Source organism: Neovison vison, chromosome 4, assembly GCF_020171115.1.
Source record: "Neovison vison isolate M4711 chromosome 4, ASM_NN_V1, whole genome shotgun sequence".
NCBI classification, from domain to species: domain Eukaryota; kingdom Metazoa; phylum Chordata; class Mammalia; order Carnivora; family Mustelidae; genus Neogale; species Neogale vison.
In genome coordinates, this window is record NC_058094.1 from 138,374,163 (window position 1) to 138,395,736 (window position 21,574).

General features: G+C 43.6%; 1 protein-coding gene across 4 annotated transcripts in view; it reads left to right on the forward strand.

The window, feature by feature from the left end:
- The window catches only part of LOC122904684 (contactin-associated protein-like 3), a 156,671-nt gene that overhangs the window by 75,494 nt on the left and 59,603 nt on the right, over positions 1–21,574 (forward strand). For 3 of the 4 annotated variants that reach the window (XM_044245777.1, XM_044245776.1, XM_044245773.1), the window contains 4 exons: positions 313–456; positions 3,625–3,886; positions 9,208–9,354; positions 18,289–18,460. In XM_044245777.1, the coding sequence (XP_044101712.1) occupies positions 313–456; positions 3,625–3,886; positions 9,208–9,354; positions 18,289–18,460 (725 nt within the window). The remainder of the gene's footprint in view (positions 1–312; positions 457–3,624; positions 3,887–9,207; positions 9,355–18,288; positions 18,461–21,574) is intronic. The other variant, XM_044245775.1, reaches the window with a different exon arrangement.

Genomic DNA, 21,574 nt, shown 5'->3' on the forward strand with positions numbered 1-21,574 from the left:
GTCAGCTGCCTTGTCACCCAGATCAAGAGTGACCATGGAAATGAACGTACAACTTTCCCCATCAGCTGAAGTGACATAGCCCTTTGAATAGCAAATTGCGAGAGGGGGTATTTAACCTACTTATATAAATGTAATAAAGAAAGAACCGGTACATCTACATCGAAAAATTCACCTGAAATTAACATGATAATGTTAAAATAATGCCAGATAGATCGGAGGCAATTATGCTATACCTGCTGAGCATACGTGTTTTAGACAGACCATCAGAGAATCATTAAACAATATTATTTATGTCATTTTTTTCTTTCTAAGATCAGCTTTGGGGGGATTCCTGGACACGGAAAATCAGTGGCATTCCCACAAAAAGACTTTCATGGCTGCTTCGAAAATCTCTACTATAATGGAGTGGATATCATTGATTTGTCCAAGAAACACACACCACAGATCCTTGTCACGGTAAGAGTGCTACACGCAAGGTCAGCGGAGCAGGGAACTGCAGCTTGTCCAATGGGCCCAGTCTAGAATGTGCCTCTCCTGAAGGCAGGGAAAGTGCCAGTCATGTATGTACGCCTTTTAGTTCGTTTTTGAATTAATTCACTAAATAATTAACTTGATTTTTTAAACTTAACTTTTTAAAATTTTAGTGCCAGTCACTTACACACAGTGTAGTATGAGCTTCAGGTGTGCAGTTCAGGGATTCGGCACTTCCCTGCATCACCCGGGCTCCTCACAAGTGCCCTCCTCCATCCCCATCACTGGCTTCTTAATTTTTACAGGTGTGTGGAAACAGAGGCACGCTTTCGCAAATGTGTCATGGCGACTCTGAATAAAGACTTTTTGGGGCAGGGTCTCTGTTGGGATTGGTTTCCTCTTGCTCCTTTCTCCTGTTACTGAACTTCTAGCTCAGTGCCTGTCGCTTGCTGGAAAGGCCAGTACTCGAGAGATGAATTTGGATTGGAAAGGAATTTGAGCTTAATTTAATTTGAGGCCAGGAACTTGGGGAGAAGGTGGATTCTTGTGCAAAAGCCAGCTGCCAAGTTTCTGCCTCGCCCAGGGATTTGCAGAGGGGTTAGGAGTGGGTCGCTAAAGGGAGGAGGTGGTCTGCTCCATCCCGGGCTGACTCCTTGGTGCCGGCCACAAACCCTATCTCTGTGCTCAGGGGCTGTGCCCCACGGGTCTGGTGCCTGTTTGCTGATGTGCAGGAACACCCCATTGTTCTGCAAAGGGAGGCCAAAGCCCACAGACACATGAAGGGAGGTTAGTAAAATCATTCCTGTGACCTAAGAAAGAAAAAGATTTGCCAGAAAACTTGCTTGACTCTTCGGAAGGTGGATGTGGCTTTGAACAGGCGACTGGGCACGTTTGGGACCTTCTCGCCCCAAGGCAAGGGTTCTGTCTGCTGTGGATCTAGGGACTTAGGTCAGCGAATAAGGAGCATGTTATCTTGAGGCAGGTAGATCCCTCAGATGGGTTGGACTGTTGTCAGGCTTCCATCCCTCCACATGGCTGCCAGCCATCCCCCCGGGCCAGCATGTTACCTGTCCTTCCACGTTTGGTTCCTTAGACCCGAATCCTCTACAATCAGTGCACCCAGCTTTGTGAACACTGACGCCTCCCTATCGAGCATGATTTACAGAAGTGGGATTGTTTTATGTGAGCTTTTCTCCATCTCCATTTTCCAACTCAGCGAAACCTGTGGGAATGCTTTTTTTTTTTTTAAACGGTTTATTTATTTTAGAGAGAGAGCATGAGGGAGAGAAAGAGAGAGGACCTCTCAAGCAGACCCCCCACTGGGCTCGGGACCCCACATGGGACTCGATCCTGGGACCCTGAGACCATGACCTGAGCCAAAATCAAGAGTCGGTCACTCAGCCAACTGAGCCACCCAGGTGCCCCAATTTATAAGAGAGTTTTAGGTTTGATAGATCACCCTATGTCATTCATGATCCAAATGTTTTCTCAGATTAACCACGTTAATCTGATCATGTTATAATATAATTATATATCATATATCATATCTTTTATATTAAATGTTATGGGCCATGTTGAAGATATAAATGCCTTTATTGGTACATAGCCAATGTCTCAATGTATTTTTTAAATAACTTCATAGTATTTGGTCTTGCTTTGAAATATTTCTGAAACCCTAGATTCTAGGTACAGTCTCAAGGATTTTCCTGTAAAAAGTTTTAAGGCGGTTTCATTTATTTACTTTAAAATTGAAAAAAAAAATTAAGTCTTCGACTGTCTGGTCTTTACTCTGTGCAGATCATAGTTATCTTGGGTCTCGAGAGTACCCATTTGTGTCTGAGCTGTTTAGTGACCAGACCCAACCTCCGTGCACAGGCTTGAATCTTACCTCTCACCACGTACTGGCTGTACCTGTGGTCTCAGATCTTTCTGTGGGTCAGTCACTGGGCTCTGCTGCTGTGTTTACTCCATACCAATGCTGTATTGACTTGATTACAGTGCTTTTATGGTATATATTTTGGAGAGGAAGGGCAATGTTTGGGCACATATTCCTCTGGAATTTATGAAAATTTATCTAAATTTTTTAAAAAGAATTTATTTACTTGAGAGAGAGCACATGCAGTGGGAGAGACAGAGAGAGAGGGAGAAGCAGACCCCCTGCTGATTCCTCCATTCCAGGATCTTAAGATCATGACTTGAGGTGAAGGCAGAGGCTTAACCAAGCCCCCCAGACGCCCCACTTAATTGGAGTTCTTTTAAGAACTTAAGTTCCTTCCTCCCAAACACTATGATTAAAGGTAAGTTTGCTCCTGGAGCAGGAGAGATAATCTAAAGCTCAAAGGTGTGTTTTTTAGTAAAATAGAATGAAGTAAAGGCAACAGGCAGCTGGCGGTCAGAGGTCAGGCTGGGGAGAGCGTGCTGGTTGACACAGCCCATGGGGGCCTCTAAGAAGTGGGCAGCCCGCTCAGGCCAGCCGCACCCCTGCCTCAGACAGCCGAAGCCCAGGCCCTGCCTGAGCCAGATGTTTGTGTCCCCTGAGTGAAGAGTTTGTAAGCATTCACACAACCAAGGGGAGTGCAGGAAGGTTTCCAGAGCCGCTGTCCGTGGTGCTGGGCTTCATGCCGCAAGTAAACAGCCAGTGCCTCGAGGTTTAAGAGGTTGGGGTACCAGGTGGTGGGTATTATAGAGGGCACGGATTGCATGGAGCACTGGGTGTGGTGAAAAAATAATGAATACTGTTATGCTGAAAACAAATAAACTTAATTAATAATTAAAAACAAAACAAACACCAAAAAACAAAACAACAAAACAAAACAAAAAAAAAAAGAAATCTGTCTCCTCTGTTGTGTCCTGTGCCCAGCACAAGGCCTGGAAAAGACATGCCTCGGGATTCCTTTGCCAATGCCCAGATATGGAGGAGACAGAACTTCCCTAAAAGCCTCAGAAGGAGGTTTTCCCAGTCAGGGCAGTGTCATGGTTTGGGGGACCTGTCAGGTAAATCTGGATTGCAGCTGGAGGGGGAAGCCTAGTTCTTAGGTCCTCGCTTGCAGGAAGGTTGATAGGAAACTAACTGCACCTCTTGGAAAGCTTGTTGTTCATGAAAGCATCTGCTTCTTCTGCCCCTTCCTAAATCCTTTTCCACTGTATTCACAGGGAAATGTGTCCTTCTCGTGCTCACACCCACAAATTGTGCCTGTGACTTTTCTGAGCTCCAGGAGTTACTTGGCTCTGCCAGGCACCATCGGAGAGGACAAGGTGTCGGTCACTTTCCAATTCCGAACGTGGAACAGGGCAGGGCTGCTGCTGACCACTCAATTCCAACATGGGCCAGTGGCTCTAGTCCTCGTTCTTAATGATGGAAAACTCAGACTGAGTCTCTCCCAGCCCGGACATCCGGCGAGGGACATCACAGCAGGTAATAGGTGTTTGCTGTGACCATATGGTCCTCCTGTCACCTCTGCATTAAATGAGCAACTGAATCAGTAAGATACTCATAATCCTTCTAGAGGGAACTAGAGTTCTTTTACCTTTGAACTAGATATCTCCAGGCTGTTGGCGTGTGAGTCAGTTTGACCCGAAGTTAGCTGCAGATCACACATACCTCTCAAAAAGTTTAAAAAATAGGGTGCCTTGGTGGCTCGGTGGGTTAAAGCCTCTGCCTTCGTCTCAGGTCATGATCTCAGGGTCCTGGAATCAAGCCCCACATCGGGATGTCTGCTCAGCAAGGAGCCTGCTTCCCTTCCTCTCTCTCTGCCTGCTTCTCTGCCTACTTGTGATGTCTCTCTGTCAAATAAATAAATAAAATATTTTTTAAAAGTTTTAAAAAATAACCTAGTTATCAACTGATGGTGGGGAGTCGGCAGTCTGCTTGAAACACTGGAGAACAGTAGCCTAAGTCGGAGTCCTGACAAAAGAGGTTCCTTATCCCGTCTTTGGAGCCTATCTGCACACCAATCATAATATTTGAAGTTATGATTTTTCCCAGATTTTCTGTTCCTTCGGGAATCCCTGTTTTGAATAAGGCTTCTTATAACTAGGGGCGAATGTTCTGCTTGGCTTCCAAGAAGGACGCACTCCAGGGCTATGTTATCTTTGGAGTCTGGGGGCTGTTTTGCGCTAGAGGGCTGGTGAAAATGTGAAGCCAGGTAGGTGTCATTCCACGAGTGTTGACTATGGAAGGAGCGCCTTGCCTGATCCAGGTTACCAGGTTGGGATTGAAAGCCGGGAGTGAAACATAGCTCTTTGTTTCTCTTTATAAATAAAAGACAAAATCTGACCACTGGTGTAGGGAGTTCCCTTGTGGACCTGAGATGGGCACAACCGGCAGTGTCAAGTCAGATTTTGGAAATCGCTTCAATCTTGGTTTGTGTAGATTTACAAGCCGCGTGCCTTATTCATGAAGAGATGGTGTTTTGCTGTTGCTTCACGTGAGTACACACCGCTCTCCCTTCCAACACAGTGGGATTAGTTATTTAACTTTTTTTGAAGGCAGGCACTGAAATATTATAGAAACGTTTTAATGACTTGATTTTTTAAGCTTTCACTGGACAACGTATTAACTTTTGGAAGCAAACCAGAGGTGCATTTTTCTCTTTTCTTTTTTTTTTAAATATTTTATTTATTTATTTGACAGAGATCACAAGTAAGCAGAGAAGCAGACAGAGTGGGGGAGGAAGCAGGCTCCCTGCCAAGCAGAGAGCCCAACTCGGGGCTCGATTCCAGGACCCTGGGGCCATGACCCCAGCCGAAGGCAGAGGCTTTAACCCACTGAGCCACCCAGGTACCCCTGGAGGTGCATTTTTCTTGCTGCTTTTTTTAGAAGCATTTGAGGGGTGATTTTTTTTAAAACATTGAAATACAGGCCTGCCTCTGAGATACTCAGGTCTGGTTCCAGACCACCCCAAAACAACAAATATTGCAATAAAGTGAACGAAATTGATTTTTTTTTTGCTTCCCCATGCATATAAAAGTTATGTCTGCAGTATACCATGGTCTGTTAAATGTGCAGGAACTTTATGTCTGGAAAAACAATATACATGCCTTAATTAAAAAAATACTCTATTGCTAAGAAATGGTGTCACGTGAGCCTTTAGTGAGTTGTAATCACGGATCACAGATCAGCATCACAAATGTCACAGTGATGAAAAAGTCTGAAGGATCGTGACACGGAGGCACAGAATGAGCAGATGCTGTTGGAAAAATGTCCCTGAGAGACGCGCTCTGGGCAGGGGGCCACGAGCCTTCCGCTGGAGAAAGGCGCGGTGTCTGCGAGGCACAGAAAGTGAAGAAGAGGAGACAGATGGCGACTGGTTTTCACTCCAAACCTCGGATGAAGTGCGAAAGCACCTACCAAACCAAGAACCAAAGTTTAAAGGCTGAGGGAGATGCAATCACGCCGGATGCCAGGAAAGGACACCCGGTCACAGTTCATCCTGCTTCCAGCTTTTGGGTCCTATTTCTGAATAGTTACCTCAGTGTGTTTGTGAAGGGATCTAGAAAGGTCCAGAGTGTACAATGTAGTGTCCGTGTGCTTGTGGAGCTGGGCCAGTGGAGCGTGCTGGGAACAGAAGGTCAGTGGTGGGGGAGGGGAGTGTGCAGTCCCTTTCTGTAGGAAAAGACACAGTCCACCCTTTCCTGAAGGGACTCGACTGCTCAGGGCAGTGTTCTCTGCAATCAGGACAGATTTGAGATAAGCTGGTGGGAGGGCTGCCTGAGAGGACTCGCCTCCCAGGCCCATTACCAGAACCACTTCTGTGCTGCTAGGGCTGATGGGCTTGAAAAGTGCCACCTGTGTTCTCCCCAAGCCTCGGGTCCTCGTCGTTGGAGTGACACTATTGTGACCGATGGTAGAAGCAATGATGTTGAGCCTACAGACCATGAGCCCAGTGCCTGCTAGTCAGCAGTCACTCCAAAACCTTTAGTTCTCATTATTCCAAAACTAGTCCCAAGACCATCACCCCCCCACTCCCTGCCAAGACTGAAGCCTTTGTGGAGCTGGGGGTGGGTGGGAGAATGAGCATCGTGTTTCCAGTAGCACAAATCAAAACACCCCCTCCCCTCCCTTCTCCATCCATCCTTTGACTGTAAGTGCTGCCTGGGAGACAGGCGTTCGTTCCATCAGAAGTGGGGAGGGTAGAAGACACACAAAAGAAACACAAAGGGTGAGAATTATAATGGGGAGAAACAGAATGATCATAAGAGCAGGCATTTCACTTTTAAATGAGAATGTTGAATTTTATTAAAAACAGTCTTATATTATAGAAGTAAATGGCATCTATTACCCATTCAAGGAGATATTCTGGAGTGTTTTCTGCAAGTTCTCCCAGGAAATAACTCTAAGTCCTGGACAGGTGGGTGGAGGGGGGAGGGGACAGGAGTGAATTTTTACATCAGATTTTATTTTATTTTTTTAAAGATTTTATTTATTTATTTGACAGAGATCAGAAATAGGCAGAGAGGGAGGCAGAGAGAGAGAGGGGGAAGCAGGCTCCCTGCTGAGCAGAGAGCCTGACATGGGGCTCAATCCCAGGACCCCAGGATCATGACCTGAGCCGAAGGCAGAGGCTTAACCCACTGAGGCACCCAGGTGCCCCATTAACATCAGATTTTAGGTGGATGTGGTTCCGTCCCAACAGATAATGTTAGATAAACTTCAAAATAAATACCGAATGACGAGACTGGAAGAGACACTCCCAGGTTCTTGTTTGTGGAAGGTTGGAGGATTTCCCTTAGGACTAGTGTCATAATGTAGGTCTTGAGTATCTAACCACAATCCTCTGGATTCTGTTGTCGGTTTTCTCATCATTGCTCATGAACCTAACCTGTGTGAGGTCTTTGCAACAGTTTTGGATTCACAAATGTGACACAGAAAGTGAGAGATGGGTGTACATGGCAAAGAGCTAAAGTCTCTGAAAGGGAGTGCTGGGAAGTATCATCGCTCCTATTTCACAGTCTGAGAGGAGCAGAGGCATTGCTATTTTTACAGTAGGGTCTATGACCTTCTGGATCAGGCCAGAAACATATTTCCCATGCACATGGGTCTTGAATCCATGTCAATGTCACTGATGAGAAATGAAGCCAAGACCAAAAAAGCTGTATTTTCATTTTTAATTGCAGTATCATTGACATATTAAAGAGCATTGGAGGGACATGGATTTATGGGGTTGATTGGGTTACTTGGGCCAAACTCTGATACTAAATTAAATATGCCTGGTTAACTTTCCACCAGAAACATGGCCATATTTTCTTTGGGGCTGATACCCCATGAGCTAGAAAATAACTTCTGACCCTTGCAGGTTGACTTCCAAACTTAGAGGGCTCTAAGCAGTCGGCGCCTTTCTCATTTCCAAGAGGTATAGGCTAATCTATCAGGACGATTTCCCAAGATGACCAAATTAGAGTCAGGCAGGGTCATGCGCAAGCTTGGGCACGACATCAAAGAAATCAAAAGAGTCTCACTTTGTTGTTTTTCAATGAGCGGAAGTGTTTGTTTATGACCTGTTTGCCTATTGGGAAAGACAATTTCTGAAGATTCCAATTATTCACTGTGCTCCTTCAGAGCAGCAGGTATCTCTGGGGCCACGACAGTGGCCATGACCTCCCCGAGGAGGGGAGGAGTCCCTTGCCTTTGAACGAATGACTCGCTTTGGCCAGTGGAATATGGGAATGAAGGCAAACACAATTCCCTCATCCAAAGTTAATGTTAACATTTAAAAATATTTCCTACCAGTTTTTGTCCAATTTTAGATAGTGATTGAGTATGCAGACACACATACTTTAATGTGATGCTTTCTAAACTTTACATTTTGTTCTATGAATTTTTATATTTTAGTAATACTTAAGTTGCTGATACATTTTTTCTAAAGAGTTATATTGGTATATATGATATATTTTTCTATATAGTCTACCAAGATTATATATAGTAATAATACATGAAAGTAGGGACAAGATTTTATATTTATAACAAAAATTTTGGAAAATTTTATGCTTCTCAATATCCTAAAATATTAACAAACTATAAGAGGGGGAAGTATGCCCTGTGCCAGGGGATTAGGATATTTGATCATGTTAAGGTTGTTCAGGATCCTTTTATGTTAGTCCGTTAAAGGCCTAGCACTGGGAGAAACTAGGATTGTACTGTCCAAGGCAGAATGTTTGGACTGTCCACTCTTGATTCTTCCTTCCCCCTTCAATTCAGCATTCTTTATTTTCTCTTTTTTTTTCCTCCCTGTACTTTTCTGATTTAACCGAGTGATGAGAAAGTGAAACACAGTCATTGCCATGTGCACATATGTCTTAATACTCTTAACTGACCACAGTAGTTTTTGCTAGAATATAATTTGTTTTAGAACATGACTGGTCAATCTATGACTGTGGGAGTTCAGATGCAAGGACCCTCTGGAACCACACATTTACTCAATGAGCCTCATTCCACAGGTAACCCCTTCCTCCTAGATAAACATGATCAGGATACCACGTGATCTCATTGCCTGTTAAGAAACCCCCAAGCTCACATCTGTCCCAAGCCTCTCCCTTTCTCTCTGAGAGGCCCAGCTGTCCTCTGTGGTGGGTCTCCATTGCCCAGCCAGCTAAATAACCTGGGGGGTTTCAGGTGAGTTCATGGTGAAGTTTGGTAGGGTGTCCAAGATCATGATTGTATTATTTTCAAGTATGGCTCTATGTAGTTGCATCTATAGGGTTTTTAGGAATTTCTTACCCAATTTTGTTTACTTCCAGGTGCTGGATTAAGTGATGGGCAGTGGCATTCAGTGTCCCTCTCGTTGAAAGGAAATCACCTGAATGTGATGGTGGATGGTGAGGCAGCCTCTGTGGCTCACTCCCTGCATGGGCAGATTGATTCAGGGGAGACCTATTATTTGGGTGGTAAGTGAAAAGAACTGGTGGTGCTGGCAATCAAACCATCCTTGTCTTTCTAGCTCCTGCTTTCTGAGACAACCAGTAATTTTAAATGAAGGTTAATACTGAAGAGTGAGGTTTCTCTTTCAGTTTAGTCAATGAGAATGTTGAGCAAAGACAGTAAATTTTTCTTAAGGACTTATTTACTTATTTGAGAAAGAGAGAGCATGAGTGGGAGTGACAGAAGGAGAGGGAGAGAGGATCCCAAGCAGATTCCCCATTGAGTGCAGAGCCACACATGGGCTCGATCTCATGACCCTGAGATCATGACCTGAGCCGAAACCAAGAATAGGGTGCTTAACCTACTGTGCCACCCAGGTGCCCCCGACAAAGGCGGTAAATTATGGCCTAAAACACAAGTCTGTAGGGGGCCTTGTTTCGATGTGCATTTGCTAAGATTGATTTTGAATTTAGCACTTGTTTTCACTGCAGTCACCTGAATGCTTCCAGAATGCTAGGACCTGTCTCTGTCCCTAGAGATCTGCTTTCTCTGGCTCTAAGGCCTGGAGAGTGGGTTCTCCAGGTGACTCTGTGCAGGCCACTCTGAGGGTCCTTGCTCTCTGTCTCTAACCTTTTGTGCTTCACTGTAGAGTATTTTTGGGAGGCCAAATAACCCTTAGAACATTTCTTTCAGGTGTTTTTATGCAACAGTTATCTTATTGCATGTGGGTGGTCTTCTTTTTGTCAGCTGCTCTCCTCCCTGGGTGGCCCAGGTCCTCTGGTGTGGCCTGGGAGCCACCCATGGCAGCACCACTTTCAAGCCTGTCACAGGTGCAGACGTAACTCCCCTGACTTCCTGAGCCAGAATCTGCATTTCCCCAAGATCCCCAGCTGCTCTGTACCCTAAATGTTCAGGAAGCATTTTGTTGCCCACTATGTACACACAAAGACGCCGTTACCTACACCAGAGCAAGAGAGGAACTTAATGGCTACTGACACTCACTCACTACCTCGTGGTGAACTTTACCAAGACAACACCAGGCCATCACCCCGACTGTGGGAGACGGTGGGTTTGCCTGTTCAGTAGAACTTCAACTGAGTCTGTGCAGGATCCATGCAGCCAGGGAGGGGGGCTCCTGAGGGTAACAAATGTCCATTCTGAGGCATCCTTGTGAAGAGTCTTAGCCACAAGAAGCTTAGGCCTGTCAGTTGTGAGATGTCCTTCTAATTATGGCTGGAAGCCGTCCTTGCTCTTACCCCTGTTTCGCATTTTATGGTTGTTTCTTTCCAAAATAAGTTTGAGGTCATGGTGGAGATAACTTGATATCCCAACAAGAAAATATAAAATCCTCCCAAAGATTTGACAGTAAGCCCACACAGGGCGTTTAATCTTCCAAGCCCCCTGAAGCAAGCGTCACTATGAGCATTGAGTGGCGCCAGGAGCATTAGAATGTTGGATTGCTTGCTCTACCCCTGCCAAATACGGTGCGCCTCTGACCCAGACAGGTTCTTAAACCTTTATGCTTGTGACGGATTTTAGAGCTCTGCAGAGGAGCTGATCCCTTCAGAACTAAATAAAGAATTTACCCAGGAGCTGTAACTTAAAACATAAAAGATTTTGAAGCACTAAAAGGGACAGGAAGAAAAATCCTTGCTGTAATGTTTAATGATGCAAAATGGAATGCTTGTTATTTTGTATTAAAAAGTAAAAAAAAAAAAAAAAAAAAAAAGGGGGCACTGGGGTGGCTCAGTGGGTTGGAGCCTCTGCCTTCGGCTCCGGTCATGATCCCAGGGTCCTGGGATCGAGCCCCGCGTCGGGCTCTCTGCTCAGCAGGGAGCCTGCTTCCAGCTCTCTCTCTCTCTCTCTGCCTGCCTCTCAGCCTACTTGTGATCTCTGTCTGTCAAATAAATAAATAAAATCTTTAAAAAAAAAAGTAAAAAAAAAAAAAAAAACCTTTCTAAAAACACAGAGTTTTCTCTCATGTTTGAGCTTCAGGCATGTTCCAAATGTGCAATGCACAGCTGCATAAGAATAGGTACTTTCCATAATTACTTACACGTGATGTGATATGAAGTCACTATATAATTCATGTATGCATTTTAAAATACTACTCATGTTTCTTGAAAGAGCTTTTGTGGGCTAACCCCCTAATGTACACAATTAAACACTACAGTGCTTTTAATGTCTCCCTCTCTCCTATAAATTCTCACTCCCCCAGTTAAATATTACCCTGCCCCCACTTTTTACTAATCTTTGTATCAGCTTTTTATGTTTTAATCACCGTGTAGCACCATGTCAGTTTCAGATGTGAGCATATGACTCAGGGTTTGTATACATTAGAAAATAATCCCACAATAACTAGTTAATATCCACAACCATACATAGTTTTAATTTTTTCTTGTTATGAAAATTTTAAGGTCTACGTTCTTAGCAACTTTTAAATAGACAATAAGGTATTATTAGCTGTAATCACCATGCTGTACATTGCATTGCTATGACTTATTTATTTTACAACTGAAAGTTCATAATTTCTAATGTATTGCTTTTCTTTAGAAGCTATATCTATGTAGGTGACTTCACACAGTAGTGTTTTGTGTTCTGTGTTCCCTTGATTTTCAGTTTATGCATAGGGCACTACTCTGTGCCTTCTTCTGGGTTCTTTTTATTGTTATTGCTGTCACTGTTGTTCTAGATTAGTTTTGGATATCCAGCCCTGTGAGTATTTATAGATAAAGTTAATTAATTTTTACTGCCCTGTGGTTTTGATGTGTACGACATCATGTTTCACTTATTAAATCCGCCGTCCTGTTTTACTGTCGAGCAACAACTTGATGGTGCCTATTTTTTTGCTATTATAAAAAATGTGATAAATATCTTACAGCTGCCAAGAATCATCTTGCCAGTGATTTTTAAATTTTCCTTATGTGCAAACTATCAAGCTTTCCTAATATGCATAGCCAATTCAATGAAACAACCTTTAGTTGTTTCCAGCCTTTGGTCTATGAAAGGACCCTAGAGATTTGGAGGCAATGTGTTGAAAAAAAAGCATAATAGGCTTTTTTAACGTATTTTCATAAAATTGTGTTGATGTGCAGAAAAACTGTCTCATTAGTATAGTTTCCAATAACAAATTGTATCTCTAAGATGAGCAGAATTACAAAGTTTAAACATCCCATGAGAGAGTATAATGACTTTTCTTCATTACCAGTTTGCTATTTTTTGGTTGTAATTAAAATTTGGCACTGAGTGGCAAAAATAGTGTAAGATCTTGTAATCACAGCATATTATCTGTAACTAATCTGTAAATTCAAATTATCTTCTTAATGGATGTCCATTGGGACCAGAATATGCATTGTGTTAACAGAGAAATCCACTTTATCCAGTCCATGCTCCGTAGCCGTATGTGGTATTCATGGCAGCCAGTGCCCCATGTTCCGAGACCCTCCTTAGCCCGCTCTCCTGATGGAGGTTCAGTGGCAAGTCCCTGCTCACCATGTGGTCAGTAACTCTTTTTTGCTGTGCTTTCCCATAAGGGCAGATTAGGGCGTCTTCCTATTATAGTTAGGGTAGCCATATAATTTATTGTCCAAACCAGGACGCTTTAGTAAATGGAGGGGATGATCTCAATAATTATGGCATGGCAGGACAGCAGGCGTAAAGCAGGGCTCTTTGGCTTTCTTTTCATGACAAAGTTCCTCTCAAAGATTCATAGTCTTTTTACATGTAATGCAGGTTCCCCCTTTTCCTTTTCTATTTATCCTCAGTGTGAGCTTTGTTTGTAAATTATTCTTCTGACAACAGTTTTGCTCTACTGTACAGTACACAGAGTTCGGTGCCTGCTGGGGAGGGTAGTGGGAAGCCGCTGCCCTCTGGATTACTTTTGTGGAATCGTCATGCTGTCCACCAGCACACATGCCCTGCAGAGCTGGGAAACATCAAATTCTGCTCTGAATCTCTCGAGGGTCCTTCTGTGTGTGAAGCCTTAGCAGACCAGGGAACAATGACGGCTGTAACGAGGTCTCACCTCATGACTCATTCTTATTCTGATGGGTCTTGACATCCAGTGACAATTTCTCTGTCATCCTCAGAGGTACTTAAATTTCTGACTCCTTCCATGGTGATGGATATGTTCCACTGACTTAGCAATAACTATCCCCTGTCCACTTTCACTGTCCATCCCGAATCAGATCATAGAGGAATGACCCTCTGCCATCTTACCATTGGGACTTCGGGCAATCTGTGTGGATGAACAGACAGCTGGTGGTCTGGGCTTGTCTTGGGCCATGGCACCCCTTGCTTCTTGACCTCTCTCTCATAACTGGAGCAAGGAAGGACTTTGTGGTTTGACCTTTCCTTCTTAATATTCCACTTTGAGAAAATTTTCTTTGTGACCGCTGGATTCAGTTGAGTCTTTATAGGAACACTTAGGTACTGCACTATATTTATTTTTTCATTTTTTCATTTTTTTTTTTTAGAGAGAGAGTGTGTGTGTATGTGAGTGGAGATGGATGGGGAGGGACAGGGGGTGAGAGAGAATCTTGCCCAGTGCAGAACCCAACACGTGGCTCAATCCCACAACTCAGATCATGACCTGAGAGGAAATCAAGAGTTGGATGCCCAGCTGGCTGAGACACTAGGCACCCCAGATACTGCATTGTATTTGAGATGCGTCTGAAGTTTGTGATCTGGAGAAAGGGGGAAGGTTTATTGGCTGAACGTTTCTGATCCTGTATCCTAATGTTCTCAGTCCCTAAGCACTGTCAGTAGAAGTCGCCTATAAAGACACAAAGATACACCAGGTGTCTTCCAAATATATCCAACCTTCCAGAAATTCTTTTACAAACAGAAATGTGCATATTTTCACATAAAACAAGGAAAAAGGAAAGGGAAACTGGACAGTTTATCCGTTCTTTGTGATGTAACACCACATTTGAAGCGTCAGTATCTCCACGAGGCTAATTTATGGGGCTTCATTGTGCCCAACAGTGAGTTTCACCAGACCAAGGCCTTGGCTGGTTTTGGGGTATATTTGTCAGGAATGCAAAGCCTCAGTCACTGAAAGAAGAGGAAAGATGACCATGTGCATCTTGTGGAAATTCTTAGGCGCAAGCTTGTGGCCATTGGGCAGGAACGAGAGGAGGCTCTGTTTTCAGTCCCTGCCCTTTGAAGGTGCACCAGTGACCCTCATGACAAAAGTTCAGAGAGAGGAGAACGAAAAACATATAGGTATAATGAGTAAAATCTTTATGAAATTACTGATTCCAGGGGCACCTGGGCAGTGTAGTTCAATGTCTGATGCCTGATGTCAGCTCAGGGCATGATCTCAATATCATGAGATCCGGCCCCACATTGGGCTCCTGGCTTGAGTCTCCCACCCTTTGTCCCTCCTCCCCTCATTCTGTCACTGTCTCTCTCTCTCTCTTTTTCTCACATAAACAAATCTTTCTAAAAAAAATAAATTATTGATTCCATTTCATTTAAAATGTAAGAGACTTCTAAAGTAACCTCAAATCCCACCTGTAAATATTACCAAAAACTTCCTTAATATTTAAATGCTTGGAAAATGATTTTTTAATGTTTTTTTTTAGAAAGATGAATAGTTATGACTCTGTATTTAACAAATTAAAAGAAAACATTCTCCTGGAAATGATGTCAATGAGACATAATTGTATAAGGCACAGAATGAATTAAATAGGTGAGTTTCTCAGGAAGCGTAAAATTTATTTCACAATTTCTAGGAATTAAAAGAATATTAAATTATTAAAAATGTGCTTTTATTGTGTTTGCATCTGAAAGTAAAATACTCAATTAAGTGAATGCTTTTAGATTTTATCCCGCGTGGCTACAGGTAGGTTCCTCAGGAAGCTGGCTCTCTTCTTGGTAGACTTGTGTGTACGGTGGTTATTGAGGTTAGTTCTCAGGAATGACCCCTGCCTGGGGGCGAGAGAGCAGCTGGGATGAGCAGAGACAAGGCGAAGCGTGATGCCATTGCATAAAAACCTCAAGAGAGCTCTGAAGAAGCATTGCCCCTCAGGGACGTCCCAGATGAGGCTGTGGTTCACTGACCCATCCATTGCATCCGTGGGCACTGGCCGTCCCTGGGGAGGGTACCACCCATGAGACTCAGATCCCTGTAGCCAGGGCAGTTGCTGGGGAGAACCTCAGCCTCATTCCCCAAAATGAGGGATGTGTGCGAAATGGAGATGAAGCTGTGTCTTTAGATTTCTCCACATAATGGCCTTTCACCAAAGCATTTGCAGTGAGTGTGTTTCTCTTTTCCTGTCCCCTGGGAATCTGGTGGTGCTCACATCAAAGGACCTGTGATTGCCTTGTGGTCAGCTCATAGAGGGTGGGAGAGCACGTGCCAGCCTGCTGACCCCACAAGGAGAAGGAGGCAGCTCTGAACCCCGATCGGCTTTGACTTTGATTTCAAAGATGTGTCCTTGCTCATCATGGGTATAAGAGCCTTGTCTTCGTGGGAAACCAGGGGGATACAATAACACCGCCTAGGCATTGTGGTTTGTAATGGTAGAAGATAACCTGATTCAAATTTTTAAGGGTGTTTTGGAGCAAAAACTGATCCAAATCACACAACACCGAAGTAGAAGTGGTCAGGAGTGCTCCGTGGGCAGGAGTGGGGGAAGGGCTCCCGGAGAGGAGGGGCGGCAGCAGGAAGAGGAATTACTGATCGGGGGTGGCTGTCTGGGGCCGCTGTCCATAGGTTCCAGTTTCAGAGCCTTGACGAGCCACACGAAGCCACACAGAAGCTCATTTACAGCCTCAGACTCTGGTTTGCTGTCTTGGGCCACTAAAGCTTTTGGTGAGTCACCGCGGTCTGATGGCCTCCTTCCTTCATTAATTTAACAGTAATTTACAGCAAGCCAATTAGTGAATGCAGCCAAACTTGTAAAACTTTTCTATTATTGAAAACTGTCAAAGCCCATTTCTTCTTGCATGGGGTGCTCCAGGATGCTAACTTTTCTCCGTTATTCTCAGGGCTGTATCATTGAGATACTTGTTAGCTCTCTCTCTCTCTCTCTCTCTCTCTCTGTGTGTGTGTGTGTGTTTGAAGTGGCGGGGGGGTGGGAGGTTGGGGCACCAGGTGGTGGGTACCATAGAGGGCACAGATTGCATGGAGCACTGGGTGCGGTGAAAAAACAATGACACTGTTGTGCTGAAAATAAATAAATGAAAAAAAAACTAAAAAAAATTAAAGAAAAAAGAAGAAAGAAAAATCAATAACCCAACAGAAAATGGGCAATTCACAAAACAGGAAATCCAGTGGCCATTTAATATATGAAAATATTTTTAATCTTACTACTACTAAGAAAATCAAGATTAAAGCAATGAGATAAAACTTCACATTTATCAAATTGACTAATTTTTTAAAAATATTTTATTTATTTATTTTAGAGAGAGAGAGAGAATGCAAGTGAGGGAGAGAGAAAAAAACTCAAGCAGACTCCACATTGAATGGGCAGCGCAATGCAGGCTCTATCTTACAACCCTGAGATCATGACCTGAGCTGAAATCAAGAGTCAGATGCTCAACCAATTGAGCCACCCAGGCACCCTTAAATTAACTAATCTTTAAAGTTTGAAAATACCTATTGTTGACCAGATATGATACAACAGGAATTTCCACTTAAGGTTGATGGAACTGTAACAACCACTTTGGAACACAATTTAGTACTGTCTAGTAAAGTCAAAGATGTACCTTGTCCAACACCTAGCAGTTCTGCCTCTGTGTGTGTATCTTAGAGAAACTCTCTAACATGCATCCATCCAAGTGAGACATAAAAAATGTTAATTTCAGCATTCTTTTAAAGACAAAATAAGAGGAGCTCAGATATATTTACGTTTTATAGGATATATTTTGATATATTCATAAAATGTGACACTGTGCAACAGCTAAAAACCAGACTGAATCTACCCACTTGTAGAAACATGGATAAATCTCAAAAACACAATGTGTTGACAAAAAAAGGGAGGTACAAAGCCCTTAGAGCAGCATAATACATATAAAGTCCAAAAAATATGCAAAATATGACATATTCATTATAGATACAATTTATGGTAATATATGCTTTAATGAATGGTGAAACATTCAGTTTGTATTTATATAAAAAGCATAAAAACATGCACATAATAAAAGTAATGAAACAAAATAGTGGTTTTCTATGAAAAAAGGACAGACAAAAATGAAATCAGATTTTTGTTAAATTTTTTCTTAAAAAATCTAAAATGAATATGGCATTAGCGGGTGGTGGAAAGAAAGAGAGAAAAGATGAAGGAGATAGAAGGGACAGAAAGCAGGATGGAAAGTAAGAGGACAAAACAGAGAGAAAGAGGAAGGCGGGAATAGAGGAGGGAAGAAAAAAGAATTCTCCAAAGAGTTTGAAACTCAAGACCAAATAACTGAGATTCTGTCTTTCAAGGTCGTCTTTTTTTTTTTTTTTAACTGTGTTGTGCTTGCACACACACACACACACACACATGCCCAGAGTAAGAATCTCACATACGTAATTATTTCTCAAGCATTTTAAATTTCATAGGTCCTAGTAGGCCTGTGATTTTTTTCTTTCTGATTCTGTTATTCCCATGGTCTTTACTTTAGAGAGTTTAATATCATGCTGAAAGGGCCGATTTCTTCGGGCGGTTTCGAAAAAGAAATCAAACTCAGCTTAGAGGAAATGGGCCTTGACTCTACTGGTAGTGTCTATCTTCGGCTACCTTCGGCCAGCCACCAGCCTGGCTCGAGTTGTTATTTCTGTGCTTTACCAAAACCAGTAGTGTCTGTTCTCAGCCGTCCACTGCCCCGTCCACCACCCCATCCACGAGGAGGTGTAATCTTCAGGCGTCTGCGAGCAGGAGGCGGCAAACTTGCACGTACAGAATACGGATGGCTGTTTTGGTTACGACTGTTGATTTTCTCTTTTGTGTGTCTCCATGTTCATTCAGGCTGTCCTGACAGCAGCTCTGGCCCTGGATGCGGAGGTCCCCTGGCCGGGTTTCAGGGCTGCCTGAGGCTCATCTCCATTGGCGACCAGGCTGTGGACCCCATCATGGTACAGCAGGGTTCGCTGGGGACTTTCCGTGACCTCCAGATAGACACCTGCGGCCTCACTGACAGGTAAAGCCATCCCATGTCATTTCGGCATTCCTGATTTCAAAATTTTTGGATAGGGGGTTAAGAACAAATGAGCTGCTAAGGGAGAACACCTCCTTCTAGCCCCTTCTCTCTTCCTGATAGCCAACCCGTATGGAAAACTATAATTAATTGAAGACTAGAAAACGACCCTGTTTAATTTCAAACAGTTGCTCCTTTCGGATGGTGTCTTCTTAGAAGATGCACTGTCGTGAGTTTTCCTTGCGTGTGTCCCCAAGCCACTTAGTTTTTACAGAATCCTGTTCATGGTGAAGTAATTGTTGATGAGTGTAAATACTGATGAGTAAAAATACTTCTAAAAATTCTTCCATGGCACAAAACAGGTTAGAATATTCTAGAAAGATGATGAATCATTGAGGACCAGGAGGTTGAAAGCCACATGTGGTCAGAGGGATTCACCCCACGCTCCCTTCTCTATATGAAAAATGAAAAGTATCTCTTCCACTAGAAGGGTCTCAGCCTCGGGGATTCCTAGTCACATAAACACAAGGAGGAATGGAGGGAACCCAGTTACCACACACTGAGCATGGTACTGGTCAGTGAGGACATAGTGGGGGATGAGTGCAAGGGGACAAGACACAAACTTCCCGCTCCAAAATAAGCAAGTGTGGAGACATAGCAAGCAGCATGAAGACTGTAGTGAATACTGTCATGCGTATTTGAAAGTCACTGAGGATCTTGAAAGTCCTCATCACAAGAAAGAACTTTTTGTGACTGTGTGTGGTGCCGGATGTTAGTGAGGCTTATCGTGGTGATCACGTCACAAGATACACAAATATTGACTCATTCTATTGCACGCCTTATAACATATGTTATAAATCAATTATACCTCAATTTAAAAAAAGAAAGAAAGAAAGAAAGAAAAGAAAGAAAGAAAATCCCTGAAACTGTAGGACGTTAAAATCACGAATTCTTGCAACTTTATTCAAACTGTCTTGTTTGCCACACTCTTGGGCTTTCAGGTTTTCTAGATAAAAGGGATGGCTTAGCTTGATGACATTAAATTTTTTCTGTGCCTGGTATGTCTGCCCTTCCTGAAGCAGGACTGCCTTACGTTCCTGTTGAATAAGCGAGCACACTCCAGACACCCTCCCACATCCGTGTGTGGCCAGCCTCTTCCAAGTTCACGCTGTGCAAAGTGCTTTGTGCAGCAAATCTGTTCCCAGTTTAGCGGCACTAGTTGGAATCCCATGTCGTGTCCAATAAAGTACAAGTTTTGTTGCAATTTGGCAGTGTTAGAAAACCGTAAGTTCCAGTAGCTTAAAATATTAACTCATAAGAACTTGCTTTCCTTAATGCAGATGTTCATGGGTATAGTTTATATTCTGTTCATTTGCAGGGGCAAAAGGAGAGTCAAAGAATTAGGCAAAAACCCTGAATCCTAATTCTCAGATTATGAAATGTATGCTGGCATAGGAACTGGCTTCGTCTGTAAGTTATAGCTTTCGCCAGCTCTGGAATCCTGAATCTTAGTATTGGGAGGGTGTTCAGAAACACTCGCTTGGAGGTAGGGTACAGCCCTCGCTGATGGGAATGGCTGTCAGTGGCTCAGCAGGGTCAGGGGTCAGGGGTCGGGTTGTTGTTCAGTTGTGGAGCTCATGAAGCTCACAGGAACTTACTTCAGTGCCCTGGGAATTCCCGCACAAAAGCATGATGCAATCACAGTGTTTCTCTTACATAAGAAATGCATGTTGAGCCTTTGTGCAGAAAGGTCTTTAGCCAAAAACACACAAAAAAACCCCAAAACAAAAAACCAACAACAAAGTATGCATGAGGTATGCCTCTGTCTGTGTGTGTGTGTATCATCAAAATAGAAAGATTTCCCATATCACACCTAAAAATGGTTGTTAGAAGTATGTACCAGCAATGGATAGGGACCTCTGGGATCTGGGATACTAAGTTACCTTCTCCGCTCAAAGCAGAAACTGAGGTTCATGGCAACCTCGTACGTGGGCCTGGAAAGAGCCATTGGCACTTTGGCTGATGTAGCCAATAATTGTAATTTTTTATGGTTTTCGTGGTTTAACATCAGAAAACATGTCCTTACTCTGCACTGTTAGAAATGTTCACTCTTCCTTGGTGCTTCAGGCCATACCTCCACCTCCATGTTCAATGCACCATGATGTAGATTCATGTGGAAATATGACAGAGCAACCATCCATGCCAGGCTCTTGCCAGGCTCTTGCTCTGTGCTGAGCCCGGCTGTCCGCCAGCCTGTACCTTGCTTGTCCAGAGCCAGTCATGCTTGTACTCAGGTGAAGCTGAGATTTATGATTGAAATGCAGGCGATTTTGTAACTCTTATCTGTCGGGCAAAGGAGTTAATAATTCATGATGTATAACAGCATTCCTGGCCCAACAGCACAGCAGTTTATGAAAAGATGTTTGAAACCAGCTGGGGATACAGGAGACCTTCCTGAGTTGCACAAGGACTCATGCATATGGTGCTCTGTGCACCACAGGCTCCCATGACACTGGGAAAGTTGTGGGTTCTTGGGGACAAGGCTTTGGGAATGGGGTTATCGTGGTGAGGGATCATGTCTTACAGCAATCGTGTTTTGGACATTAGAATTTCGTGTCCTATAACTCAGGTTACAGAGTTCTTTCCAGGTTCCTTTTAGGATCACAGGAATGCCACCTTGAATATTTCTAGGCACAGACTGTACTGATGGGACCACTTTGCCCACCTCTGTGGACTTTGGCCAGCATTCATCTTCTAGATGCTAAATGCAACATCACGTGCTCTAGAGAGTTTTTTAGAGATCAGTAGACTGAAGTGGAACTGTGGGGGAAGTTGTGGAGACATGCGGGACGGGTGCCTAATTTGTGCTGGGACAAGGCAGGGCTATCAGAGAGGAGGAAGAGACACCTACCCTGGGGTGGAAGGTGAGTATGTCAGTTGAGTGAGAGAGTTTGGACATCTAGTGAAGTTTCAGCCATGAACCCAAGCCAAAGTTCTGCCATGAGTCTGCCTGTTTGAACATGGCTGCTGTAGAAATTGGGTGTCTGAGGATGAGCAGCAGGGATGGTGAGAGATGGGGTTGCCTGGCTGGGAAGGGGCTACACCACAGAGGCCTGG